General features: G+C 42.6%; 1 protein-coding gene across 1 annotated transcript in view; it reads right to left on the bottom strand.

The window, feature by feature from the left end:
* Nucleotides 1-26,761, bottom strand: part of vwa8 (von Willebrand factor A domain containing 8) — a 72,794-nt gene that overhangs the window by 13,348 nt on the left and 32,685 nt on the right. Inside the window, exons 14-22 of the mRNA XM_079665370.1 lie at nucleotides 20,112-20,225; nucleotides 16,210-16,387; nucleotides 15,891-15,968; nucleotides 15,667-15,782; nucleotides 15,191-15,288; nucleotides 13,624-13,730; nucleotides 10,638-10,709; nucleotides 6,321-6,397; nucleotides 179-254 (exon numbers count right to left, since the gene is read on the bottom strand). Coding sequence (XP_079521496.1) covers nucleotides 179-254; nucleotides 6,321-6,397; nucleotides 10,638-10,709; nucleotides 13,624-13,730; nucleotides 15,191-15,288; nucleotides 15,667-15,782; nucleotides 15,891-15,968; nucleotides 16,210-16,387; nucleotides 20,112-20,225 — 916 coding nt within the window. The remainder of the gene's footprint in view (nucleotides 1-178; nucleotides 255-6,320; nucleotides 6,398-10,637; nucleotides 10,710-13,623; nucleotides 13,731-15,190; nucleotides 15,289-15,666; nucleotides 15,783-15,890; nucleotides 15,969-16,209; nucleotides 16,388-20,111; nucleotides 20,226-26,761) is intronic.

The raw sequence follows: 26,761 nt of genomic DNA, 5'->3' as shown, positions 1-26,761 counted from the left end.
TGTGTGTGAGTGAGTGTGTGTGTGTATGTGTTTTTGTGTGTGAGTGAGTGAGTGAGTGAGTGAGTGAGTGAGTGAGTGAGTGAGTGAGTGAGTGTGTGTGTGTGTGTGTGTGTGTGTGTGTGTGTGTGTGTGTGTGTGTGTGTGTGTGTGTGTGCGTTTGTGTGTGTGTGTCACTGACCAGAGGTGAGTCCTCGTACATGATGATGCCGTCTCTGACTGAGGGCTGCAGGGTCAGACTCTGGACCGTGGTGTCTCTGGAGGAGCAGAAACACAGGGTGTCAACATTCATTCATTATAATGATGTATTTTGCTCTCATGTGTCAACAATGGAGACCGTACAGAATGTTGTCGTTCTCTTTAACCGTCAAATCTATTAGAAAGTGTTTTGGAATCAAACTGTCCGTCTGAGAGTCATGTGATTGATCAGATTGCCTCTCTGTGAGCAAACTGAATGGTTGAGAGTTTTGGAAATCATCTGTTTTAATAAATGTTGACCTGTGGACGCTGGAGTTAGTGAAAGAGTTCGGATCATAGCAATCGGGAAAAAAAACACAGTCCGCACTGAGATCATATTCTACAAACAGTATAATACTTCCAATATTAGTGTAGCCGTGTCTTTATCTGTGCACCAGGTTTAAACACAATGAAAAGAGATGCAAAAAAACCCTGAATGTTGCGTGATAACGTTACAAAATAAAGCGTTTAAATGCCTCGTTAAAAACAGATTAGGTCGAATATGACACTTGAATGTTAGCCCTATTTATACTGTGCTGTTACAGAGGCTGTTTGGGTCTCTATTGACCTCCAGAGGTGACAGAGATTACTCTTCTATCAGGCATTTGTACAACTGTTTCTTCACCTGAGGACCATCTGATGCAGGCCAGGTCACTGTGCTTTGGTTCCACCGACACAAACACAACATAAAAGCTTCTCCAATAACTTTCATTCCCTCGTGGCTCCCGCTCCCTCTTTATCTAAAGTCTCTATCTTTAACCCGTCCTCCTCGATACGTCTCAGTGTGACCCAGGATCTGTCCTACTTTCATTCTTTGCAGCGCTACACACACACACACACACACACACACACACACACACACACACACACACACACACACACACACACACACACACACACACACACACACACACACACACACACACACACACACACACACACACACACACACACACACACACACACACACACACACACACACACACACACACACACACACACACACACACACACACACACACACACACACACACACACACACACACACACACACACACACACACACACACACCGTCTAATATTAGCTGCTGCTGCAGAAGCTAGGCCACATGCATGCTCTGCTCCACTTTGACTTTCACAAGACTTTGACAAACTAAACATCCAGATTAAGAAAGTAAAAATGCACGATGAGAATAAACTAATACTTCCTCCAGGTGTTTTGAAGGGACGACTTTCATTGGCCCTGTTTGGGGCTTTTCTCCCATCATTGACATGCAAAACACTGCCTTCTTATTAGCAGACGTGGGAAGAAGTAGTGGAGTACAAATACTTCGTTCAAGTACATTTTTCTGGTATCAGTACTTTACTCTACTACTTATTTTTCTGACGACTTTTTACTTTGACTTCTTACATTTCTAACACAAATACCTGTACTTTCTACTTCTTACATGTTGAACACAAATACTTGTACTTTCTACTTCCTACATGTTGAACACAAATACCTGTACTTTCTACTTCTTACATGTTGAACACAAATACCTGTACTTTCTACTTCCTACATGTTGAACACAAATACCTGTACTTTCTACTTCTCACATGTTGAACACAGATACTTGTACTTTCTACTTCTTACATGTTGAACACAAATACTTGTACTTTCTACTTCTTACATGTTGAACTCAAATACCTGTACTTTCTACTTCTTACATGTTGAACTCAAATACCTGTACTTTCTACTTCTTACATTTTGAACTCAAATACCTGTACTTTCTACTTCTCACATGTTGAACACAAATACCTGTACTTTCTACTTCTTACATGTTGAACTCAAATACCTGTACTTTCTACTTCTTACATTTTGAACTCAAATACCTGTACTTTCTACTTCTTACATGTTGAACACAAATACCTGTACTTTCTACTTCTTACATGTTGAACTCAAATACCTGTACTTTCTACTTCTTACATGTTGAACACAAATACCTGTACTTTCTACTTCTCACATGTTGAACACAAATACCTGTACTTTCTACTTCTCACATGTTGAACTCAAATACCTGTACTTTCTACTTCTTACATTTTGAACTCAAATACCTGTACTTTCTACTTCTTACATGTTGAACACAAATACCTGTACTTTCTACTTCTCACATGTTGAACTCAAATACCTGTACTTTCTACTTCTTACATTTTGAACTCAAATACCTGTACTTTCTACTTCTTACATTTTGAACTCAAATACCTGTACTTTCTACTTCTTACATTTTGAACTCAAATACCTGTACTTTCTACTTCTTACATGTTGAACACAAATACCTGTACTTTCTACTTCTTACATGTTGAACTCAAATACCTGTACTTTCTACTTCTTACATGTTGAACACAAATACCTGTACTTTCTACTTCTTACATGTTGAACACAAATACCTGTACTTTCTACTTCTCACATGTTGAACACAAATACCTGTACTTTCTACTTCTTACATGTTGAACTCAAATACCTGTACTTTCTACTTCTTACATTTTGAACTCAAATACCTGTACTTTCTACTCCTTACATGTTGAACACAAATACCTGTACTTTCTACTTCTTACATGTTGAACTCAAATACCTGTACTTTCTACTTCTTACATGTTGAACTCAAATACCTGTACTTTCTACTTCTTACATGTTGAACACAAATACCTGTACTTTCTACTTCTTACATGTTGAACTCAAATACCTGTACTTTCTACTTCTTACATTTTGAACTCAAATACCTGTACTTTCTACTTCTTACATGTTGAACACAAATACCTGTACTTTCTACTTCTTACATTTTGAACTCAAATACCTGTACTTTCTACTTCTTACATGTTGAACTCAAATACCTGTACTTTCTACTTCTTACTTGTTGAACACAAATACCTGTACTTTCTACTTCTTACATGTTGAACTCAAATACCTGTACTTTCTACTTCTTACATTTTGAACTCAAATACCTGTACTTTCTACTTCTTACATGTTGAACACAAATACCTGTACTTTCTACTTCTTACATTTTGAACTCAAATACCTGTACTTTCTACTTCTTACATGTTGAACACAAATACCTGTACTTTCTACTTCTTACATGTTGAACACAAATACCTGTACTTTCTACTTCTTACATTTTGAACTCAAATACCTGTACTTTCTACTTCTTACATGTTGAACACAAATACCTGTACTTTCTACTTCTTACATGTTGAACTCAAATACCTGTACTTTCTACTTCTTACATGTTGAACACAAATACCTGTACTTTCTACTTCTTACATGTTGAACTCAAATACCTGTACTTTCTACTTCTTACATTTTGAACTCAAATACCTGTACTTTCTACTTCTTACATGTTGAACACAAATACCTGTACTTTCTACTTCTTACATGTTGAACACAAATACCTGTACTTTCTACTTCTTACATGTTGAACACAAATACCTGTACTTTCTACTTCTTACATGTTGAACTCAAATACCTCTACTTTCTACTTCTCACATGTTGAACACAAATACCTGTACTTTCTACTTCTTACATGTTGAACTCAAATACCTGTACTTTCTACTTCTTACATGTTGAACTCAAATACCTGTACTTTCTACTTCTCTCATTTTCCAAACAGGCTGGTTCCTTTAGTCTGAATGTGTGTTTGGTGGCGTGATCATTATTATTTAGAGTCATTGCGTGCCTATTGATTTGAACACGATCCGTGTATCCATCATTTCCTGGTCTTCTCTAAAGAAGAGGGACCAATGGAAACGTTGTCATGTTGCCGTTGGTCACCATGGAAACATGCATTAGCTAACAATGACATTATTGTTCTATTAATATAAAGGGAGGTCAGGTACTCTTTAAAACAGCTGCTAGTTATGGGTACTTTTTACTGAAGTACATTTCAAAGCCCTCTTTACTTTGACTTGAGTAAAGAAGTTTAGTCAGTACTTCTACTTTCACCAGAGTATTTTTAAACACGAGTATCTGTACTTCTACTTCAGGAAAGGATGTGTGTACTTTTGCCATCTCTGATTATTAGGGCAACAATCAATACAAGCCCCTCTCTACCTCACATTGATCTTCAGCTAATTCAAAAGCCAGCCTGATCTCAGAGCACTCGATGCAGTGATCTTTGCACGAGGAACGTTGGCCTCATTTTCCCGAGTTGTGATCGTGGGAGTATATTTGTGGAAGCAGTGATCTGGAGATACTTCTTTAATATGTGAGCTATGTGAAGCCCTGTTTCTGGTGAAGGATGGCCCACTTCACTGAGGACCAAAATAGTCTTTGTCACTCTTTGGATGGGAAGGCCAACGCTGGCAGGAAAGTAGGAGAAAACTCACATCTCCATACATAGGGATGCCTTGTTCCTGCTATCCAAGAACTAGAAGTACTTTAGAAACACGTGATTATGATTCCTGAAAAGCAACAGCAGATACAGTCATCTTGTTTGAGGTACTTTCCATGTTATGCTACTATTTCATACTTCTACTCACTTCAGATGTACATGGTGTACTTCTCCTCCACTAGCTGTATTTAATACCTTTAGTTACTTCTCAGATGTGGATGAATGATGTGAAATCTAATCAAGTGTTAAATCAGACTTTAGTTCCACCTGGAGTAAATCCACCAGCTACCCTGAAGTATACAAAGTCATTCAGACTAGCTGCTCCTTTACCAGCTTTGAGAACACTTTCATGATCAATCATTATAAAACATATCATATCTATTATTCTGAAATGGACCAATCTGCACAACGACTACTTTTACTGTCTTTCACTATATTTTGATGAGAATACTTTTATACTTTTACTTGAGGAACATTTTGAATGCTGGACTTTTACTGTAACAGATTATTCCTACACTCTGGTACTTCTACTTTTACTCAAGGACAAGATCTGAGTACTTCTACTTTTACTCAAGCACAAGATCTGAGTACTTCTACTTTTACTCAACTACAAGATCTGAGTACTTCTACTTTTACTCAAGAACAAGATCTGAGTACTTCTACTTTTTCTCAAGAACAAGATCTGAGTACTTCTACTTTTACTCAAGAACAAGATCTGAGTGCTTCTACTTTTACTCAAGTTCAAGATCTGAGTACTTCTACTTTTACTCAAGAACAAGATCTGAGTACTTCTACTTTTACTCAAGTACAAGATCTGTGTACTTCTACTTTTACTCAAGTACAAGATCTGAGTACTTCTACTTTTACTCAAGAACAAGATCTGAGTACTTCTACTTTTACTCAAGTACAAGATCTGAGTACTTCTACTTTTACTCAAGTACAAGATCTGAGTACTTCTACTTTTACTCAAGTACAAGATCTGAGTACTTCTACTTTTACTCAACTACAAGATCTGAGTACTTCTACTTTTACTCAAGTACAAGATCTGAGTACTTCTACTTTTACTCAACTACAAGATCTGAGTACTTCTACTTTTACTCAAGTACAAGATCTGAGTACTTCTACTTTTACTCAAGTACAAGATCTGAGTACTTCTACTTTTACTCAAGTACAAGATCTGAGTACTTCTACTTTTACTCAAGTACAAGATCTGAGTACTTCTACTTTTACTCAACTACAAGATCTGAGTACTTCTACTTTTACTCAAGAACAAGATCTGAGTACTTCTACTTTTACTCAAGAACAAGATCTGAGTGCTTCTACTTTTACTCAAGTTCAAGATCTGAGTACTTCTCCTTTTCTACAAGATCTGAGTACTTCTACTTTTACTCAAGTACAAGATCTGTGTACTTCTACTTTTACTCAAGTACAAGATCTGAGTACTTCTACTTTTACTCAAGAACAAGATCTGAGTACTTCTACTTTTACTTAAGTACAAGGTCTGAGTACTTATACTTTTACTCAAGTACAAGATCTGAGTACTTATACTTTTACTGAAGTACAAGATCTGAGTACTTCTTCTTTTACTTAAGTACAAGATCTGAGTACTTCTACTTTTACTCAAGTACAAAATCTGAGTACTTCTACTTTTACTGAAGTACAAGATCTGAGTACTTCTTCCAGCTCTTGTTTACATTTCAAAATACCACGTTTTCTCCTCACCTGTGGAGCTGCAGGTATTCTCTGGGTCGGTTCAGGAGGTGCAGGAATCGGTCCACTATCTTATTCTTACCAACACCCTGTGGGAGGATAACAAAACACACATTGAGTGTCCGGCAGAGTGAACGAGGTCTGAGAGCAGCTGTGTTTCAGTGACAGTGGTTCTAAAGGGAGAAAGCGCTGAGAGGGAGAGCCCAGTGTGTCCCTTTATAGTTTTGATGTTACTTCGTTCTGACAAGGGGGGTTGTTCGGGGCTTCACATGGAGTCTCCTCTTCCTCTCAGATAGATAGAGACAGATACTAATGTCCTCCTCACGCCTGTGCACGGTCACGATGCGTTGTATCAGATAATCGCCCTAAAGGACCAGACTGAGGGGACAGAGTGTCCCTAGGGGAGAGCTGCGTATAGAGCTGCGTGTGAGTTCAAAGTTCAAGGTTCTTTATTGTCAAACTAGCTACAGAGTAATTATGTCGTTGAAAATCTTAGGTCACATGCTTCTCCAACAGTGCAACACAATGATACAGATAAGCAGACAATATTAAAACAATATTAAAATATACTATATTAAAAGTAATACAAAAAGAAAAATAGTTCTAAAAAAAGTGAAATAGTGCAATAAGAGTCTATATGCAAGCTATTGGAATGATATATTAGATCAATAGATATATAATGACTAAGTAGCAGATGAATGTTATGGATGTTGTTTCATCAGTTCAGGTGTTTAACAGTCTTATTGCCTGTGGGATGAAGCTGTCTCTGAATCTGGTGGTTTTAGTCAGGATGCTGCGGTAACACCTGCCAGACGGCAGCAGACTGAACAGTTTGTGGCTGGGGTGATGGGGGTCTTTTGTAATCCTGAGGGCTTTCTTCCTGAGCCGCTGGGAGTAAAGGTCCTCCATGATGGCAGCTCCGTCCTGGTGATGTTCTGTGCAGCTTTCACCACCCTCTGTAAAGCCTTACGATTGAGGGCGGTGCAGCTGCCGTCAGGGTCCTCTCTATGGTGCACCTGTAGGTCAGGATGCTCTCTATGGAGCACCTAAAGGTCAGGATGCTCTCTATGGAGCACCTGAAGGTCAGGATGCTCTCTATGGAGCACCTGTAGAAGGTCAGGATGCTCTCTATGGAGCACCTGTAGGTCAGGATGCTCTCTATGGAGCACCTGTAGAAGGTCAGGATGCTCTCTATGGAGCACCTGAAGGTCAGGATGCTCTCTATGGAGCACCTGTAGGTCAGGATGCTCTCTATGGAGCACCTGTAGGTCAGGATGCTCTCTATGGAGCACCTGTAGAAGGTCAGGATGCTCTCTATGGAGCACCTGTAGGTCAGGATGCTCTCTATGGAGCACCTGAAGGTCAGGATGCTCTCTATGGAGCACCTGTAGGTCAGGATGCTCTCTATGGAGCACCTGTAGGTCAGGATGCTCTCTATGGAGCACCTGAAGGTCAGGATGCTCTCTATGGAGCACCTGTAGGTCAGGATGCTCTCTATGGAGCACCTGAAGGTCAGGATGCTCTCTATGGAGCACCTGAAGGTCAGGGTCCTCTCTATGGAGCACCTGTAGGTCAGGGTCCTCTCTATGGAGCACCTGTAGAAGGTCAGGACCCTCTCTATGGAGCACCTGAAGGTCAGGATGCTCTCTATGGAGCACCTGTAGAAGGTCAGGATGCTCTCTATGGAGCACCTGTAGAAGGTCAGGATGCTCTCTATGGAGCACCTGAAGGTCAGGATGCTCTCTATGGAGCACCTGTAGAAGGTCAGGACCCTCTCTATGGAGCACCTGTAGAAGGTCAGGGTCCTCTCTATGGAGCACCTGTAGAAGGTCAGGACCCTCTCTATGGAGCACCTGTAGAAGGTCAGGGTCCTCTCTATGGAGCACCTGTAGAAGGTCAGGACCCTCTCTATGGAGCACCTGTAGAAGGTCAGGGTCCTCTCTATGGAGCACCTGTAGAAGGTCAGGACCCTCTCTATGGAGCACCTGTAGAAGCTGCAGAGTATCCTGGAGTCCATGTTGAACCTCCTCAGCCTGCGGAGGAAGAAGAGCTGCTGTCGAGCTTTCTTGGTGATGGTGGTGGTGTGAAGAGTCCATGGCAGGTCCTCAGTGAAGAGTCCATGTCAGGTCCTCAGTGATGTGGACCCCGAGGAACCTGAAGCTGCTGACTCTCTCCACCGTAGTCTCATTGATGGCGATGGGGGCGTGTCCCTCTCCCTGCTGCTCCCTGTAATCCACAATCAGCTGCTTTGTTTTGCTGACGTTGAGATGGAGGTTGTTATCCTGGCACCAAGATGTCAGGTTTCCGACCTCCTCTCTGTACGCCGTCTCGTCTCCGTCGGTGATCAGCCCGATGGCGGTCGTGTCGTCAGCAAACTTCCCGATGGTGTTGGAGCTGTGTGTGGCCACGCAGTCGTGTGTGAACAGGGAGTAGAGGAGAGGGCTGAGCACGCAGCCTTGAGGGGCTCCGGTGTTGAGGATCAGGGTGGAGGATGTGATGTTTCCCATCCGCAATGCCTGGGGTCTGCCCGTCAGGAAGTTCAGGATCCAGCCACAGAGGGTGCTGTTGAGCCCGAGGTCTCTGAGCTTGATGACCAGCTTGGAGGGCACAATGGTGTTGAAGGCTGAACTGTAGTCAATAGGCGCATTCACACCACAGTATTTTTCCCACAAAGGTTTATGAGAACTCTTTAGTTCTCATGAACTAAGTACAGATCACGTTCACACCGCAATAAGTCCCTGAGGGTGGATTAGGCAAATAAAGCCGCTGACGTCACTTCTTCTTCTTCTGCTTTGGGTTTACTGGCAGACCGCAAACAACTTCACGGCGTATACTGCCACCCGGAGTCCCCGACCGGAAGTCCCCGGAGTTGGGGACTGGCTTCAGTAGAAGCTGCTGGGACTCCCAGCAGCTTCTACTGAAGCCTTCAGAGTAAATCACCAGAACGCCCACACCTCCTCATCTCCAACGCTCCCATGTTTTATTTTGTGTTGCAATAAGTTAGTCTCTCTGCGTTTCTGCGCTGGGCTAATGCTAATGCTAATCATGCTAATGCAAGGATAATAAAATGGCGGCTTCACAAAACTTTTTGGGAGTTTAACGGGGCGTGGTTTGGGCCCAGCCAATCAGACATAGGAACCTTTTTCTCCCACGAAAGTCCCTGCTCTCTAGCAGGGACTGAATAAGGGGTGAAAAGGTTCTCATGAACTAATTTTAGTTCCGGCTCTTTTTGGTGTGAACACGACATTTCGGAACTATATCGGAACTAAAGTGGGAAAAGTACTGCGGTGTGAACGCGGCTAATGAACAGCATTCTCCCATAAGTGTTCCTTTGGTCCAGGTGTGAGAGGGCAGTGTGGATGGTGAGGGCTATGGTGTGTCTGTGGACCTGTTTGCTCTGTAGGCAAACAGCAGGGGGTCCAGAGAGTCAGCGAGGTGTGTGTGTGTGTGTGTGTGTGTGTGTGTGTGTGTGTGTGTGTGTGTGTGTGTGTGTGTGTGTGTGTGTGTGTGTGTGTGTGTGTGTGTGTGTGTGTGTGTGTGTGTGTGTGTGTGTGTGTGTGTGTGTGTGTGTGTGAAGGTTGACATCAGGGAGCTTGTTTCTTCACCCTCCACACTCACACAGGGCTGACATGTGTTCTCTACTTCACACCCATGTTCTTCCAAAAAGGAGATAGACCCCCCCCCACGTTCTGCAAGCATGAGTCAAAGCTCTGGTTATATTACACAACACCAGAGAGGGATCATGACAGCGATCACAATTGGACCTCCTTGGACAAAAGCTATCGTATCGGATATTTTCTAGGAAGAGGGGTAAGAGTATTTTACATTTAAGCGAATACTTAAAGGTAAAACTAGATGAATTATTGTCGAACAAATAGTCAAATGGAATGCCAAAGAATCCAAAAACGGACCAAGAAACATCAGCAAAACTATTTCAATACCTACTTTTACAAATGGTCCCACAAAGTCTCATTTATAAATGTGTATGCTCAATACTTTGTACATACTTTTACCCCACTATTTAAACTCTTGCATATAAACACTCCCACACTAGCGTCACTTGCCTGTGTTCTAAATAGAGTGTGTTTGGGAATCAGTGAGCATACAACTACATATTGAGAATGGCATATTACTAAAGTAGTGAGAGTTAAATGTGGCCCCATTGACTCATTTCCTCAATTCCTTTACCCTTTGGTCACCACTACTGTCACAGGCATGGGGAAAAAGCAATGTTTCTTCAAACATCCAAGGTAGCATGGAGTAACTGATGTATAAAAGGTATTTCTGTGGCTCCAGTCGTCCTTTACCAAGCGCTGTGATTTCACTCACCTGGTTTCCCACCAAGAGGAGGTGCTCTCCCAACAGGAAGTCCTTCAACATGTCCTCCATCACCATCATGTGCTGCAGAGAAACACACACACATCAGTGTATGGACTCACACACTTCGATTGAACACAGATGGTCAATTGCATTTCACATTTTATAGAAAATAACTTAATGCTGTTTGTGTTTTAAGATTTAAAACCACCACGAGGTTTGCTTCCCCTCCTTATGCTTTTTAAAACTGTGATTCTGCTCTGAAGACAGAAAACAGGTCACTGATAAAGTAGGACGCCCTCGTTGCTCTCATCTTATCTCCCACTCTTTATTTCGGTTTCCAACACAAGCAGGCGGCGGGGAAAAGGCAGAATGAGGATGGAGAGAAAGAGAGAAAGAGAGAACGAGATGAATCTGGGTCACAGAGCGCCTGCAGAGCTGCCAGAGGACGTCAGAGCGGTAAAATAAAACCTCACATGGGCATTTATTCAAATCTGATGTGTGCAAAAGTCTCTTTAATGTCATTTGCACAAAGGAATAAAACTTCTGTTCATTGAACTGATATGTATTCACGTACAGAGCAGCTGGGGTGAGAAGATACTCAATTTAGCTTAAGGTTAATACAAGAGATCGAAGACATAAACTAAAGTATTGGCTTTAGCAGCTTAATGACCGTTTAATACACACACAACTAGGACAAGGCATCTTATGAAAAGGGTATAACATGAACTTTAATATAAAGGTGTTAGTGTGGTTTGCAGAGGTCAGCAGGTACAGTATAAGATATCTTTAAAGGTCCCGTGTCATGGACATTTCTACTGATCATAATTCCATTGTTGAGGTCTTTACAATGTTCCAAACTCACATTGGTTTCTCAAACCGCATCTCTGTATAGTATGTGTATTCACTCTCTGTCCTACACGGCTTGTTGGAGCTCCTGCCCCCCCCCCCCCCCCCTCCCTCCCTATGAGCTCACTGTGCTCTGATTGGTCAGCTCGCCCACTCTGTTCTGATGAGTCCACCACCGTTACAGTTGAACATCAGTGATTATGTGTTACTATGGCGTTTGTTAGCAACCAGAAAATGACACCAGTACTGACAAACAGATGAGAATGCTGCGTGGGCTCTGGGTGCCGTGTTGGCGGGACGTTGGGGGGCTCGCTGCTGTGAGGAGCGGACAGTGTGAGCTGGGTTACTGGGGTCGTTTCCTGGTTGCTACGTGGGGTCCGCGAGACAGCGCGAAACTCAGCCTGAGCACACACACACACACACTCACAGCCAGGCTGTGTGAGTGAGTGAGTGAGTGAGTGAGTGAGTGAGTGAGTGAGTGAGTGAGTGAGTGAGTGAGTGAGTGAGTGAGTGAGTGAGTGAGTGAGTGAGTGAGTGAGTGAGTGAGTGAGTGAGTGTGTGAGTGTGTGTGTGTGTGTGTGTGTGTGTGTGTGTGTGTGTGTGTGTGTGTGTGTGTGTGTGTGTGTGTGTGTGTGTGAGGAGCTCCACGGATTGGTCCATTCGTTACGTCACTTGGTACCAGGAAGAGAAAGAGAAATCCCCAAGGAGGCGTTCTGGGGCAGCATAGACAGGTCTTCTCTGTGTTAGAGTTTTACTCACTACAGGGTGTACTTTGAGGGTTTGTGACTCTGCAGACCGTTCACATGCAGAAAAACCTTCATAACACACAAGGGGATGGGTGATAACCGGAGAAGCATGACATGGGACCTTTAAAATATAAAACTATTATCCGTTTTAAGAAGTCAGTAGTTGTTTATCAGAAAGGTCAAACTTTAACTAATTTGTACCATTATTATCCCTTGTCTTGTGTCTTTGTATATCTTAGCTATTTTAAACCATATTTAAGGACATTGTAATACTAAGGGTTAGATTAGATTGTTTTTTCATCTTGCAATGTTTCTGTGTATTTCATGATTTCTCTCCAACGTTTTTAGTGAGATTTATTGTAAACCCTTTTCTCAAACGGTCCCATTTTAAATATCTCCACTCTGTCATTTTGTATCTTCAACAGTTTGTGAATAAATGAAATGTATTGAACTGAACACTAGAAGTTGCCTTTAAGGATGTGAGGATACAGTTCTTTTAGTCACTTTTCTTCAGGTTTAGCTGCTTTTATCCTGCATGTTTTCCTACCAGCACACAGCCAATCAGAGGCAAGCACACGGCCAATCAGAGGCAAGCACACAGCCAATCAGAGGCAAGCACACAGCCAATCAGAGGCAAGCACACGTCCGTTTGAACACATAATAAAGTAGCTCTCGTCTGGGAGGACGATGGAAAGAAATCATTTGCTGAGATCTTGATGTTCTGCCTGTTTTCACACCTACTGAAAGAACACTTGGACAATCACTGCGTAGAGCGTGGGTGAATGTCTTATTTATATATTTAGTAAAACTGGCTAAACTCAACAAACCCAACTTCCTGATGAAGCCTTTTTTACACACGTTTCTTCATGATAAATTGAAGGGATGTACCGTACTGTTTTGGCCAGATCTTTTGTTCTTATGATGACCACATTCAAACAACCATTCAATCAAATTAAAAAAGGGTTGTCCTGGTTCAAACAGAGTCAAATTGCTTTTTAATCCATTAAAATCCTTCAATAACAGCAATCAGAGGTCAGTGAGAGTGCACCAGCTAAAGGACCAAGATGTCTGAGACTCCAATGGAGCAGAAAAGGACTAAAAATAAGTTCTGGTCGTGGAGAATATCAGATAACACCAGAACTAAAAGGAAAATCCTTCATAATGAAATACAGTGGCAACAAGCACAGATTCATATTAATAACAAGAGAGACAGAGGAGTGTGACCTCACTTTGGTCTGAGTGAGGTTTTTTTATTTCAACAGAAAATAAACAACAGATTATTTTTGATTGTTTTCCATCTGCCCTCAGGAGATCCAATGTGAGTCACGCGAGGGTCGGGGCGATGTCGTGATGCAGTTACAGATTTGGTTTGTGTGAGAGTGTGTTTCGTGTTGTGAAATTACCTGGGGATTATCGTAGAAGAGCACATCTGGGATCTTCATCTTCTCAGTGGGGACGTAGACGGGAGCCGACACACTGCCGATAGTCAGCACACCGTCCTTTACCGAACCTGCAGAGAGACAGGAGGTATAGTCGAGGTTCTTTATTTGTCAAACGTACGTAGCTGCAGTTTGGTTATGTCCATGAAAATCTTGCGTCCTCCAACAGTGCAACACAAAACTCAGATAAACAGAAACATATAGTGCAAGTAAATAATAAATAGTCAATGTGTGTGAGAGTGTGTGTTTCATCCACTGTTCCTGCTTCTACCTACAACATCAATGTACTTTAGTCCAGTGGTTCTCAACTGGTCAGGCCTCGGGACCCACTTTTTACTTGGTCAATACATCGCGACCCAACATTTTGAACCACTCAAATCTATTCAACAAAATATCCTGCTGTAATATATACGCTTTTCAGCATACTATATTAATGAAAGTGAAGTACAGTGCATATATCCCTTATATCCCTTCACAGAACTAAAGTGTGCTTTAAAAAGGTTTAATGAGATGATGGAATCAAAGCTGAGCTGTATAAAAAGGCACACATGCTGAAAACCTAACCCCAGCAGGGGGGTCTGGGGGGATTCTCCTCCAGGAGATTTTTAGAAATACTAACTATGCATTCTGGTACACTCTGAGAAGAAAATAAATAAATCTATTACTACCCGACATATTAATAATATTTGATGCCATTGTTTGTTTTTCACTTTGTTCTGACATCTTGCTGCGAGAAGAGTAAAGAGGAGAGAGTCTGTGTGACTTACTTTAAATTGTGGGTAAGGGTAGATAGCCCCCATTGTTCTGTGACCTGTCAATCATCAAGCCGGGGGTCATATTTCATCATGTGTTCATTTTTATCTGAAGTTGTACCCATGGATGTATAAAGAAGAGTTCTACCGCAAAGTTATTCTCCGTGGGGACTTCCGGCAACAATCTTGATTCTGATTGGCCAGAAGACTCGAAAAAACATCAGCAAAGATGTTTTATTGAGAAGATGATCACTACGTGACAGAAGTTTTCAAAACCGTTTATGGTCTCCGGTACTTCCAGCCCAACGCCGACTGCATGCACAGCGTTAGAAAATCGGGCTTCAAAATAAAAGTTTGACTTTTTCCCCCCAAAAAAAAAGAATTCCTATTTTTTTTTTTTTTTTTTTCTGTTCTTCACTCACACATCCCACTCGAAACGGGTCCGCGACCCAACAGTTGAGAACTACTGCTTTAGTCTGTATATAACCATGTCAAAGTGACGTTGTATAAAATGCAAAAATCTCTGCGTAAAGACAAGATCAGAGTGTATGGATGGGTCAAACAAACATAAAACTGCTGCCAGTGTCCCATAGGAAACAGAAAAAGAAAACACAGAAATAAGCTGAGTCTTTTCACGTCTGTGTGTAGCACTTAAAAGGGATGTCCTATTGAAAGCTAATGTACCTGCTTTTCATGGTTGAAAGCACTTTTTGTACGTTTTTTGGGGTAAAAGCGTTAAAATGAAATGTTGTGTAATGTTATATTTGACTGGGACTTACAGCTGTGGTCACGAGTGTGTTCTGCATCGGGGGTCTCCTGTATGGAGCAGTTAGCCAGGTTTTTATCTAGAGAGGCACGAGCCAGGCTGGGCAGGAACCTGAAACACACACACACACACACACACACACACACACACACACACACACACACACACACACACACACACACACACACACACACACACACACACACACACACACACACACACACACACACACACACACACACACACACACACACACACACACACACACACACACACACACACACACACACACACACACACACACACACACACACACACACACACACACACACACACACACAATTAGAAAATAACTTCTATCAAACAAAAGCAAAGTGCATCACAACCCGGATAAACATAGGAAGTAGGAATCTGAGTGTGCGTGTGTGTGTGCGTGCGCGCGCGCGTGCGTGTGCGTGTGCGTGCGTGTGTGTGTGTGTGTGTGTGTACCTGGAAAGACAAGCTTTATTGACAGCGTGAGCAATGCTCTCCTCGGGGTACTGAGAGAGACGGCGGCAGATCCTCAGCAGCTGCCTGGTGGAGAGAGAGGAGGCCAGGGACTGTGCCTGGAAACACACACACACACACACATGTAAACAAACCTGTAAGTGCACACACACACACACACACACACACACACACACACACACACACACACACATATATATACTTACTGTAGGGTCGTTCATCTGGCGGAGGCTGTGTGTGAGGTGCAAAAGCTGCTCTGCTGCTTCCTTTGGAACATTAAGAGTCTGAACAGTGAGATAAAAGAAGAGAGGCGGTGATGAAGAGGAGGAGATAAGATGGATAAGAAAAGATGTGGATTAAGGGAACGGAACATTTCAGAGTTTACAAAAAATGACCATATCCTAGTGAAGGACTAAAAGAGCTCTGTGTTTCGTGTGTGTGTGTGTGTGTGTGTGTGTGTGTGTGTGTGTGTGTGTGTGTGTGTGTGTGTGTGTGTGTGTGTGTGTGTGTGTGTGTGTGTCTCACCAGGCCCTGGATGAGGTGCATCTCCTCCTCTCTGGACAGGGGGGTCACGGTGTGATAGAGGAACATGGTGAGCAGCTCGGGGCCGAGCCACTGCTGACCTCGGCTGCTGGAGGAGCCCAGAACAGGGGGCTCTGCCAGCGCCAGCACCCTGAAGGAGGGGTGGATGGGGAAGACTGACCTACACACACACACACACACACACACACACACACACACACACACACACACACACACACACACACACACACACACACACACACACACACACACACACACACACACACACACACACACACACACACACACACACACACACACACACACACACACACACACACACACACACACACACACACACACACACACACACACACACACACACACACACACACACACACACACACACCAGAAAATAGTTAAAAGGGATGAGAAAGAATGAAAACATCACAATATGAACAAGTGCAATATCCAAATCGCATCACATGGATGTATCATCAGTATTCTTTTATGATAATATCAAAAATGTTACATTCTTAAATTTCGATATCAGACATTTGAATTGCAATTAGTTCTTTGTTTTATTTATCTTGAAGCCCTAGTACATACACACTTACACATGTAACACGTGGGTTTGCTATCCTGGCTCCAAAATGGTGGAATGAGCTCCCCATTGAAATCAGGACAGCAGAAAGCTTACACATCTTCTTCAGACTGAAAACTCATCTCTTTAGACTCCACTTCGAGCGATAGAATTATTAACAAAGCACTTATATACTAATAAAGGACTGGCTGATCTAGAGCCAGTTGAGTAGCACTTGAAATGTTTTAGCTCTACGAAACCTGATGTACTTATATGATTCTGTTTTCTTCAAGGTTGTATTTTGCTGGTCGAACGCACTTATTGTAAGTAGAGATGTTCCGATCCGATCACGTGATCGGGGATCGGAGCCGATCACGTGATTTTCAAAAGATCGGAATCGGGAGGAAAAAAATCGGGGACCGTTTTTTTTTTTTTTTTATTATTATTTTTTAATGTTGTATTTAATGTTACAAAACAAAAATGACCATGTTCAAGTCTTAAAGTCATCCTGAGGCCTTAGTTTTGGTTTCAAATGACACAACATCATGTATGTGTTGCTTCTTTGGGGCTTGTTTTCAGAGACCTGCTTATTTCTCTCAAATCTGGCAACAGAGTGGGCGCAGTGTCTAATTGTAGCAGTAAGCTAACGAGTACTGAAAGCTTTATTTTGTTTTGATCCAATGCTGCACAACTGAACTGATCCAATGCTGCTGTGAAAGAAAGAAGCTATATCCATGTTGGATAGAATATCCAATTTAAATAAAAAAATAACCTTAAGGGACAACTTGAATGCTTTTTTCCTCTTAATGCATTGCATAAAGATCGGATCGGGAAAAATCAGTATCGGCAAATTGTCAAAATCAAATGATCGGAATCGGATCGGGAGCAAAAAAAGGTGATCGGGACATCCCTAATTGTAAGTCTCTTTGGATAAAAGCGTCAGCTAAATGTAATATAATTAATCTTTATTCATAGCAATGAAATTAGATTATTTAACGAACAATCAAATTCTGTTTATCTTCTTTTTGTCTTTTCTTTCTGCTCAAACCCAGTTTCAGTTAAGATAATGCTACTGTAATTTGAATCGGTGGCAATGGCATAACCTTTTGACAGAGAATCAAAACTTCATTTGAAAACTGTAGAAGTGTGTGTGTGTGTATGTGTGTATGTGTGTATGTGTGTGTGTATGTGTATGTGTATGTATGTATGTATGTATGTATGTGTGTGTGTGTGTGTGTGTGTGTGTGTGTGTGTGTGTGTGTGTGTGTGTGTGTGTGTCCCAATCTATATATGTCAGGGACAAGACAATGACCTTTGACAGCTGTCTGTGTGATCTAGAGGACAGGATATATAAATATATACTCTGATGTGGGCGGAGAAGGAAGCTCACTTTGATCATCAGCGTGTGGGAAGACATCTCATATGTGAAGACATCTGAAGCTGGAGATTTAAGCTTCATCTGCTCATTGTCCCACTTTCATCTGGGGGTTGTGTGTGTCCTTGCTCCCCTCGTGTACTCAGTAACACACATTTAGATAACACATCAATAACAACCATCTAATCCAAATCTGATAACTGCTAAATGGTAGCAATTTGCCGCTCTGAAGTCTGGACGCCCCTGCATGCGGCTTGTGTTTGTTGCTATTGGAAACAACACTGGGAGAAAGGGAACGGGACACGATCCATAACGCTTTACTGCTCCGCCTCGGGGAGACATTGTGCTGCATGTGTGTTGTTTTGATTTCAGGAAACACTGATGTGGGCAGCGGGAGTGAGATCACAATCTGTACAAATCTCAGTCCTGTGCAGAGCTACACACACACACACACACACACACACACACACACACACACACACACACACACACACACACACACACACACACACACACACACACACACACACACACACACACACACACACACACACACACACACACACACACACACACACACACACACACACACACACACACACACACACACACACACACACACACACACACACACACACACACACACACACACACACACACACACACACACACACACACACACACACACCCTGTGGTTCAGGACAATCTGATCTACTGACCCGAGGGTCGTCGGTTTGATCCCCATTGCCTGCAAGATATTAAACCCCTCATTGCTCCTGATGTCCAACGATATTCAAGTGTACGTTTTTAAGGATAAAAGAGTCTATTAACATCACACACATTCATGTTTACACACACACTTTCTGTTTCCTAGCATCTTGCTGGCTCTCTCAAATCCACAGCCATGTTCCTCTTCACTGGAAACTTAAATGTTGGACTATTTGGAGAATACACTGAAACCTGCACTCTGGTAAAAAGACACACACACACTTCGTCTGAGCCACAGGAGTGGAGGAAGAGGAAGTGGGTTTATTTCAGCCCAGACGCCCCACCACAAACATCCTTCCTGCCAGCTTAGGTGGGTTTTTGAGTGCGCATGCACACACACACACACACACACACACACACACACACACACACACACACACACACACACACACTATAGTTCTATAAACTTCTCTGCTAAGGTTTGGAATCATGAACGTATAACTCAAATTGAACTTCCTCGACCGTGTTTTCAACTCTGTGCAGACACAAGTGTGAACACCTACTTCCTAAAACACACGTCGTACAAGTCTGTGGCCTTTTTGATTGTGCGGTGAAGAAAAGCCAGACTAAAGTTGGGATGGTGGAACTTTTAGGGGCAGATTGAGGCAAGAAGATTTCCCCATCCAATCAGTAAGACGTTCACCTCTCATGCAAATACTTGCTTTCATGGACCAAGTCATTGATTCACTGGTAATTCAAGATCTTACTCTAAACTCCCAAGTCAACTCCAAACTTTTGTAAAGAAAATCAGTTTGATTAATCTGTAAAGAAACACACACACTAAGTACACACACTTTTGTCATACTGCAATTCCTCTAACGTTGACCAGCGCATGAACCCTGAAGTCTTGACGGTTATCAACTTGATTGGATGCTGTCGGAGAAGCTCCAACAAAGTGGATCTGGGGAATGAAGTGCTGGGAATTCATATCACCCTCTTCCTTTCCGTGACAGTAAGCAGTCGATCCACCCTCTGCCCTCATTGTATTGATCATTTAATACTCAATTATGTATTTAAAAAAAACACATTGTTTGGGATATTTCATTATCCATCCAGTGTTACATCGTCAAAGGAAATTGGTGAAGTGATTCGATTTTTGATTCGACTGGGTGTGAGTGTGAGTGTGAGTGTGAGTGTGAGTGTGAGTGTGTGTGTGTGTGTGTGTGTGTGTGTGTGTACCTCTCTTGCAGTTGCTGGTCACTGAGCTCCAGTTGTTCCTTTAGTTCCTGGTATCGGTCCCACCTCAGCAGCCTGGTCCCATCGTACAGATCCAGCTCCCTGTCGTGGAGCAACCTAGGACACACAACACAGCTGTTAGTGTGTGTGTGTGTGTGTGTGTGTGTGTGTGTGTGTGTGTGTGTGTGTGTGTGTGTGTGTGTGTGTGTGTGTGTGTGTGTGTGTGTGTGTGTGTGTGTGTGTGGCCTAGCATTACTATACTTGTGGGGACCTAAATCTGTTTACACAGTCACGTGTGGGGACTCGCTTCCCTTATGTGGACAAATTGGAGGTCCCCATGAGGGGAATCATTAATTTTAGGGTGAAGACTTGGTTAGGGTTAGGCATGTGTTGGTTATGGTTAAGGTTAGGATAAGTCTCCAGGAAATGCATGTAAGTTAATGTAATGTCCCCTGAAGTGATGTATACATGGTATGTCTGTGTGTGTGTGTGTGTGTGTGTGTGTGTGTGTGTGTGTGTGTGTGTGTGTGTGTGTGTGTGTGTGTGTGTGTGTGTGTGTGTGTGTGTGTGTGTGTGTGTGTGTGTGTGAAGAAGAGGGGACACATGTTGATGCAGAAGAGACATGAAGAAGAGGGGACACATGTTGATGTAGAAGAGACATGAAGAAGAGGGGACACATGTTGATGTAGAAGAGACATGAAGAAGAGGGGACACATGTTGATGTAGAAGAGACATGAAGAAGAGGGGACACATGTTGATGTAGAAGAGACATGAAGAAGAGGGGACACATGGTGATGTAGAAGAGACATGGAGAAGAGGGAACACATGTTGATGTAGAAGAGACATGAAGAAGAGGGGACACATGTTGATGTAGAAGAGACATGAAGAAGAGGGGACACGTGTTGATGTAGAAGAGACATGAAGAAGAGGGGACACATGGTGATGTAGAAGAGACATGAAGAAGAGGGGACACATGTTGATGTAGAAGAGACATGGAGAAGAGGGGACACGTGTTGATGTAGAAGAGACATGAAGAAGAGGGGACACATGTTGATGTAGAAGAGACATGAGGAAGAGGGGACACATGTTGATGTATAAGAGACATGAAGAAGAGGGGACACATGTTGATGTAGAAGAGACATGAAGAAGAGGAGACACATGTTGATGTAGAAGAGACATGAGGAAGAGGGGACACATGTTGATGTAGAAGAGACATGAAGAAGAGGGGACACATGTTGATGTAGAAGAGACATGAAGAAGAGGGGACACATGGTGATGTAGAAAAGACATGAAGAAGAGGGGACACATGGTGATGTAGAAGAGACATGAAGAAGAGGAGACACATGTTGATGTAGAAGAGACATGAAGAAGAGGGGACACATGGTGATGTAGAAAAGACATGAAGAAGAGGGGACACATGGTGATGTAGAAGAGACATGAAGAAGAGGGGACACATGGTGATGTATAAGAGACATGAAGAAGAGGGGACACATGTTGATGTAGAAGAGACATGAAGAAGAGGAGACACATGTTGATGTAGAAGAGACATGAGGAAGAGGGGACACATGTTGATGTAGAAGAGACATGAAGAAGAGGGGACACATGTTGATGTAGAAGAGACATGAAGAAGAGGGGACACATGTTGATGTAGAAGAGACATGGAGAAGAGGGGACACATGGTGATGTAGAAGAGACATGAAGAAGAGGGGACACATGTTGATGTAGAAGAGACATGAAGAAGAGGGGACACATGTTGATGTAGAAGAGACATGAAGAAGAGGGGACACATGTTGATGTAGAAGAGACATGGAGAAGAGGGGACACATGGTGATGTAGAAGAGACATGAAGAAGAGGGGACACATGTTGATGTAGAAGAGACATGGAGAAGAGGGGACACGTGTTGATGTAGAAGAGACATGAAGAAGAGGGGACACATGTTGATGTAGAAGAGACATGAAGAAGAGGGGACACATGTTGATGTAGAAGAGACATGAAGAAGAGGGGACACATGTTGATGTAGAAGAGACATGAGGAAGAGGGGACACATGTTGATGTATAAGAGACATGAAGAAGAGGGGACACATGTTGATGTAGAAGAGACATGAAGAAGAGGAGACACATGTTGATGTAGAAGAGACATGAGGAAGAGGGGACACATGTTGATGTAGAAGAGACATGAAGAAGAGGGGACACATGTTGATGTAGAAGAGACATGAAGAAGAGGGGACACATGTTGATGTAGAAGAGACATGGAGAAGAGGGGACACATGTTGATGTAGAAGAGACATGAGGAAGAGGGGACACATGTTGATGTATAAGAGACATGAAGAAGAGGGGACACATGTTGATGTAGAAGAGACATGAAGAAGAGGGGACACATGTTGATGTAGAAGAGACATGAAGAAGAGGGGACACATGGTGATGTAGAAGAGACATGAGGAAGAGGGGACACATGTTGATGTAGAAGAGACATGAGGAAGAGGGGACACATGTTGATGTATAAGAGACATGAAGAAGAGGGGACACATGTTGATGTATAAGAGACATGAAGAAGAGGGGACACATGGTGATGTAGAAGAGACATGAGGAAGAGGGGACACATGTTGATGTAGAAGAGACATGAGGAAGAGGGGACACATGTTGATGTATAAGAGACATGAAGAAGAGGGGACACATGGTGATGTAGAAGAGACATGAGGAAGAGGGGACACATGTTGATGTATAAGAGACATGAAGAAGAGGGGACACATGTTGATGTATAAGAGACATAAAGAAGAGGGGACACATGTTGATGTAGAAGAGACATGAAGAAGAGGGGACACATGTTGATGTAGAAGAGACATGAAGAAGAGGGGACACATGTTGATGTAGAAGATACATGAAGAAGAGGGGACACATGTTGATGTAGAAGAGACATGAAGAAGAGAGGACACATGTTGATGTAGAAGATACATGAAGAAGAGGGGACACATGTTGATGTAGAAGAGACATGAAGAAGAGGGGACACATGTTGATGTAGAAGAGACATGAGGAAGAGGGGACACATGTTGATGTATAAGAGACATGAAGAAGAGGGGACACATGTTGATGTAGAAGAGACATGAAGAAGAGGAGACACATGTTGATGTAGAAGAGACATGAGGAAGAGGGGACACATGTTGATGTAGAAGAGACATGAAGAAGAGGGGACACATGTTGATGTCGAAGAGACATGAAGAAGAGGGGACACATGTTGATGTAGAAGAGACATGAGGAAGAGGGGACACATGTTGATGTATAAGAGACATGAAGAAGAGGGGACACATGTTGATGTAGAAGAGACATGAAGAAGAGGGGACACATGTTGATGTAGAAGAGACATGAGGAAGAGGGGACACATGTTGATGTATAAGAGACATGAAGAAGAGGGGACACATGTTGATGTATAAGAGACATGAAGAAGAGGGGACACATGTTGATGTAGAAGAGACATGAAGAAGAGGGGACACATGTTGATGTAGAAGAGACATGAAGAAGAGGGGACACATGTTGATGTAGAAGAGACATGAAGAAGAGGGGACACATGTTGATGTAGAAGAGACATGAAGAAGAGAGGACACATGTTGATGTAGAAGAGACATGAAGAAGAGAGGACACATGTTGATGTAGAAGAGACATGAAGAAGAGGGGACACATGTTGATGTAGAAGAGACATGAAGAAGAGGGGACACATGTTGATGTAGAAGAGACATGAAGAAGAGAGGACACATGTTGATGTAGAAGATACATGAAGAAGAGGGGACACATGTTGATGTAGAAGAGACATGGAGAAGAGGGGACACATGTTGATGTAGAAGAGACATGAGGAAGAGGGGACACATGTTGATGTAGAAGAGACATGAGGAAGAGGGGACACATGTTGATGTATAAGAGACATGAAGAAGAGGGGACACATGTTGATGTATAAGAGACATGAAGAAGAGGGGACACATGGTGATGTAGAAGAGACATGAGGAAGAGGGGACACATGTTGATGTAGAAGAGACATGAGGAAGAGGGGACACATGTTGATGTATAAGAGACATGAAGAAGAGGGGACACATGGTGATGTAGAAGAGACATGAGGAAGAGGGGACACATGTTGATGTATAAGAGACATGAAGAAGAGGGGACACATGTTGATGTATAAGAGACATAAAGAAGAGGGGACACATGTTGATGTAGAAGAGACATGAAGAAGAGGGGACACATGTTGATGTAGAAGAGACATGAAGAAGAGGGGACACATGTTGATGTAGAAGATACATGAAGAAGAGGGGACACATGTTGATGTAGAAGAGACATGAAGAAGAGAGGACACATGTTGATGTAGAAGATACATGAAGAAGAGGGGACACATGTTGATGTAGAAGAGACATGAAGAAGAGGGGACACATGTTGATGTAGAAGAGACATGAAGAAGAGGGGACACATGTTGATGTAGAAGAGACATGAGGAAGAGGGGACACATGTTGATGTATAAGAGACATGAAGAAGAGGGGACACATGTTGATGTAGAAGAGACATGAAGAAGAGGGGACACATGTTGATGTAGAAGAGACATGAAGAAGAGGAGACACATGTTGATGTAGAAGAGACATGAGGAAGAGGGGACACATGTTGATGTAGAAGAGACATGAAGAAGAGGGGACACATGTTGATGTAGAAGAGACATGAAGAAGAGGGGACACATGTTGATGTAGAAGAGACATGAGGAAGAGGGGACACATGTTGATGTATAAGAGACATGAAGAAGAGGGGACACATGTTGATGTAGAAGAGACATGAAGAAGAGGGGACACATGTTGATGTAGAAGAGACATGAGGAAGAGGGGACACATGTTGATGTATAAGAGACATGAAGAAGAGGGGACACATGTTGATGTATAAGAGACATGAAGAAGAGGGGACACATGTTGATGTAGAAGAGACATGAAGAAGAGGGGACACATGTTGATGTAGAAGAGACATGAAGAAGAGGGGACACATGTTGATGTAGAAGAGACATGAAGAAGAGGGGACACATGTTGATGTAGAAGAGACATGAAGAAGAGAGGACACATGTTGATGTAGAAGATACATGAAGAAGAGGGGACACATGTTGATGTAGAAGAGACATGAGGAAGAGGGGACACATGTTGATGTAGAAGAGACATGAAGAAGAGGGGACACATGTTGATGTAGAAGAGACATGAGGAAGAGGGGACACATGTTGATGTATAAGAGACATGAGGAAGAGGGGACACATGTTGATGTATAAGAGACATGAAGAAGAGGGGACACATGTTGATGTAGAAGAGACATGAGGAAGAGGGGACACATGTTGATGTATAAGAGACATGAAGAAGAGGGGACACATGTTGATGTAGAAGAGACATGAAGAAGAGGAGACACATGTTGATGTAGAAGAGACATGAGGAAGAGGGGACACATGTTGATGTAGAAGAGACATGAAGAAGAGGGGACACATGTTGATGTAGAAGAGACATGAAGAAGAGGGGACACATGTTGATGTAGAAGAGACATGAGGAAGAGGGGACACATGTTGATGTATAAGAGACATGAAGAAGAGGGGACACATGTTGATGTAGAAGAGACATGAAGAAGAGGGGACACATGTTGATGTAGAAGAGACATGAGGAAGAGGGGACACATGTTGATGTATAAGAGACATGAAGAAGAGGGGACACATGTTGATGTATAAGAGACATGAAGAAGAGGGGACACATGTTGATGTAGAAGAGACATGAAGAAGAGGGGACACATGTTGATGTAGAAGAGACATGAAGAAGAGGGGACACATGTTGATGTAGAAGAGACATGAAGAAGAGGGGACACATGGTGATGTAGAAGAGACATGAAGAAGAGAGGACACATGTTGATGTAGAAGATACATGAAGAAGAGGGGACACATGTTGATGTAGAAGAGACATGGAGAAGAGGGGACACATGTTGATGTAGAAGAGACATGAGGAAGAGGGGACACATGTTGATGTAGAAGAGACATGAGGAAGAGGGGACACATGTTGATGTATAAGAGACATGAAGAAGAGGGGACACATGTTGATGTATAAGAGACATGAAGAAGAGGGGACACATGGTGATGTAGAAGAGACATGAGGAAGAGGGGACACATGTTGATGTAGAAGAGACATGAGGAAGAGGGGACACATGTTGATGTATAAGAGACATGAAGAAGAGGGGACACATGGTGATGTAGAAGAGACATGAGGAAGAGGGGACACATGTTGATGTATAAGAGACATGAAGAAGAGGGGACACATGTTGATGTATAAGAGACATAAAGAAGAGGGGACACATGTTGATGTAGAAGAGACATGAAGAAGAGGGGACACATGTTGATGTAGAAGAGACATGAAGAAGAGGGGACACATGTTGATGTAGAAGATACATGAAGAAGAGGGGACACATGTTGATGTAGAAGAGACATGAAGAAGAGAGGACACATGTTGATGTAGAAGATACATGAAGAAGAGGGGACACATGTTGATGTAGAAGAGACATGAAGAAGAGGGGACACATGTTGATGTAGAAGAGACATGAAGAAGAGGGGACACATGTTGATGTAGAAGAGACATGAGGAAGAGGGGACACATGTTGATGTATAAGAGAC

The sequence above is a fragment of the Notothenia rossii genome (assembly GCF_949606895.1).
Source record: "Notothenia rossii genome assembly, chromosome: 2".
Taxonomy (NCBI): Eukaryota; Metazoa; Chordata; class Actinopteri; order Perciformes; family Nototheniidae; genus Notothenia; species Notothenia rossii.
Note: the sequence above shows the minus strand (reverse complement) of the source record. Positions and strands in the feature narration are given on the sequence as shown.